The sequence below is a fragment of the Octopus bimaculoides genome, chromosome 10 (assembly GCF_001194135.2).
Source record: "Octopus bimaculoides isolate UCB-OBI-ISO-001 chromosome 10, ASM119413v2, whole genome shotgun sequence".
Lineage (NCBI taxonomy): Eukaryota > Metazoa > Mollusca > Cephalopoda > Octopoda > Octopodidae > Octopus > Octopus bimaculoides.
This window is the reverse complement of record NC_068990.1, coordinates 88,123,990-88,126,377: the sequence shown is the minus strand read 5'-3', so window position 1 is coordinate 88,126,377 and position 2,388 is coordinate 88,123,990. Positions and strand designations below refer to the sequence as shown.

Below are 2,388 nucleotides of genomic sequence, written 5' to 3'. Positions count from 1 at the left end.
GGCACATAAAAGACACCATTTCGAGCGTGGCCGTTTTCGTGCGGGTGACACGTAAAAGCACCCACTACACTCTCTGAGTGGTTGGCGTTAGGAAGGGCATCCAGCTGTAGAAACTCTGCCAAATCAGACTGGAGCCTGGTGTTGCCATCCGGTTTCACCAGTCCTCAGTCAAATCGTCCAACCCATGCTAGCATGGAAAGCGGACGTTAAACGATGATGATGATGATGATGATTTTGGTTTGCCCCTTCCCCCTTGAAGACCCTGGCAAAGAGAAATAACAACTTTGATAGCAGAGCCCTGAGAATGAGAAAATCAGATGGTACTATCATATATCTAACAAATAACTCCATGCATGCACGCATCAGCCCACAGCTTCCCACCTCATCTGATGCATGCACTGTTAAGGACATGTCCTTCGTCTCCCACCAGATCATCCCACCAGGGCTTTACTCTCATTCAACACAGCAGCGGCAGGCTGGAAGAGGCCTCATGACAGGCCCCACACAAGATGGCTGATTGTGATTAAGGAAGACTTCCAGAGGCTCAACATCACCTTGGAGAATGCAGAAGGGCTGACACAGGACCACTTAGTGATGGACAGCACTGATGGATCTGCTTGACTCTACACATGATGACATCTCTTGGACCACTAACCTGGGATGACCTCAGCACCATCAAGCAAGAACATGAAGCAGCAAGCAGCATTTTTATTCACTAAATATATAAGCAGCCACTTTACTATATATTTTCCATGCAGAATTTATCTCTGGATATTTTTCTCAAGTTCTTTTTTTCAGTATAAGTGTGAACAGAGAAGTATGGATTAATGATCTGGGTTTGATTCTCAGTCTAAGTCAGTTCCCTCTACATACAAATTTAATATCCTTCACACAATCTAATTGCTGTCTCTCATTATGTTTGGCCATGTGCCTAAACAGTGAAAAGAAAATACAAAAACATCAACATAAAAAATACAAAAAGTATCAGCAGACAATATATTCTTACCTGGTGGTGTCAAACATTGTGCAGGGTTAGCTGAAATTTCAGAAAATGTTGAAAAAATTTTAAATAACTGACTTTACATTATTTGTCAGACTATAAACATTATAAAGAAAATAAAGGAATTTTTCTTAGTATTTCCAAAATTCTTTCATAATCCGAAACTTTTTTATCTTTAAATGTAAGCTCGATAATAAAAAAAAAGAAACCTTATTAACAATAATTAATTTCAGATAGTTTAGATGTTGAATAGATTCTTTTTGTAAAAATTACATATCATAAATATATTTTAACCTTTTTAGACAAATGTATCAATGGTGAGTAACAGAGGTTTAGATGAATAGAAGTGAAATAGATAAGTGTATAAAATATTGGACTACCATCTTGGGAATCATTAATTAAAATTCACTGCTTGTCTTTTATTGTGTTTTTGGTCAGAATGGTCAGAACATGTAGCATTCTAAGAAATTTAATCACTCAAAATCTGAACCCCTGCCCATTAAGGGTGTAATTTTAATTAATCCTAATATTTTGGTTTGCCCCTTCCCCCTTGAAGACCCTGGCAAAGAGAAATGACAGCTTTGATAGCAGAACCCTGAGAATGAGAAAATCAGATGGTACTATTACAAATCCAACAAAGAACTGCATGCATCAGCCCACAGCTTCCCACCTCATCTGATGCATGCACTGTTAAGGACATGTCCTTCATCTCCCGCTAGATCGTCCCACCAGGGCTTTACTCTCATTCAACACAGCAGCGGCAGGCTGGAAGAGGCCTCATGACAGGCCCCGCACAAGATGGCTGATTGTGATTAAGGAAGACTTCCAGAGGCTCAACTCATTCCAGTCATAATGACCCCATCTTCTTTTTGTATAACAGGGACTACATAGTCTGGAGTGTCCTTCTTTGTTTAAAATGATAGAGTGTGATTTGAGGAAAAGTTAACTGTTATTTTTTTCAAATCATTAAATTACATGTCAGTTTAATTATCTCATGAGCTTGTAGCTTAATACTTTATATCTAAAGATATTTCTGCTACTCGTAGCTTTGCTGTAAACATGTAATTTTCATTTCAGTAAAATACAGTTCTATTGATTGAATTAGAGGGCAAAAACAATTCATTATTGGTTGAAATAACACAAGAAATAAAGGAAAAGGAAAGGGGAGAAAAAAGAACAAAAACTTACCCAAACAACTATATAATGTCCCAAGCATTAACGCATTTGCTATTGCTACCATGATCTTGGTATAAACTTTTGGTTTATGACAAAGAAAAGGAATCTGAGCAAATGTGGGTATGTGTGTGTGCATGTGTCTATATATATGTGTGTGTGTGTATATATATATATATATATATATATATATATATATATATATATATATATAT

General features: G+C 37.1%; 1 protein-coding gene across 1 annotated transcript in view; it reads right to left on the bottom strand.

Moving 5' to 3' along the window:
- Positions 1-2,300, bottom strand: part of LOC106874924 (uncharacterized) — a 10,745-nt gene extending 8,445 nt beyond the window's left edge. The window contains exons 1-2 of the mRNA XM_014922842.2: positions 2,189-2,300; positions 1,007-1,036 (exon numbers count right to left, since the gene is read on the bottom strand). Of these exons, the coding sequence (XP_014778328.1) occupies positions 1,007-1,036; positions 2,189-2,240 (82 nt within the window). The 5' untranslated portion in view covers positions 2,241-2,300. The remainder of the gene's footprint in view (positions 1-1,006; positions 1,037-2,188) is intronic.
- Between the last annotated feature and the right edge of the window lie 88 nt (positions 2,301-2,388).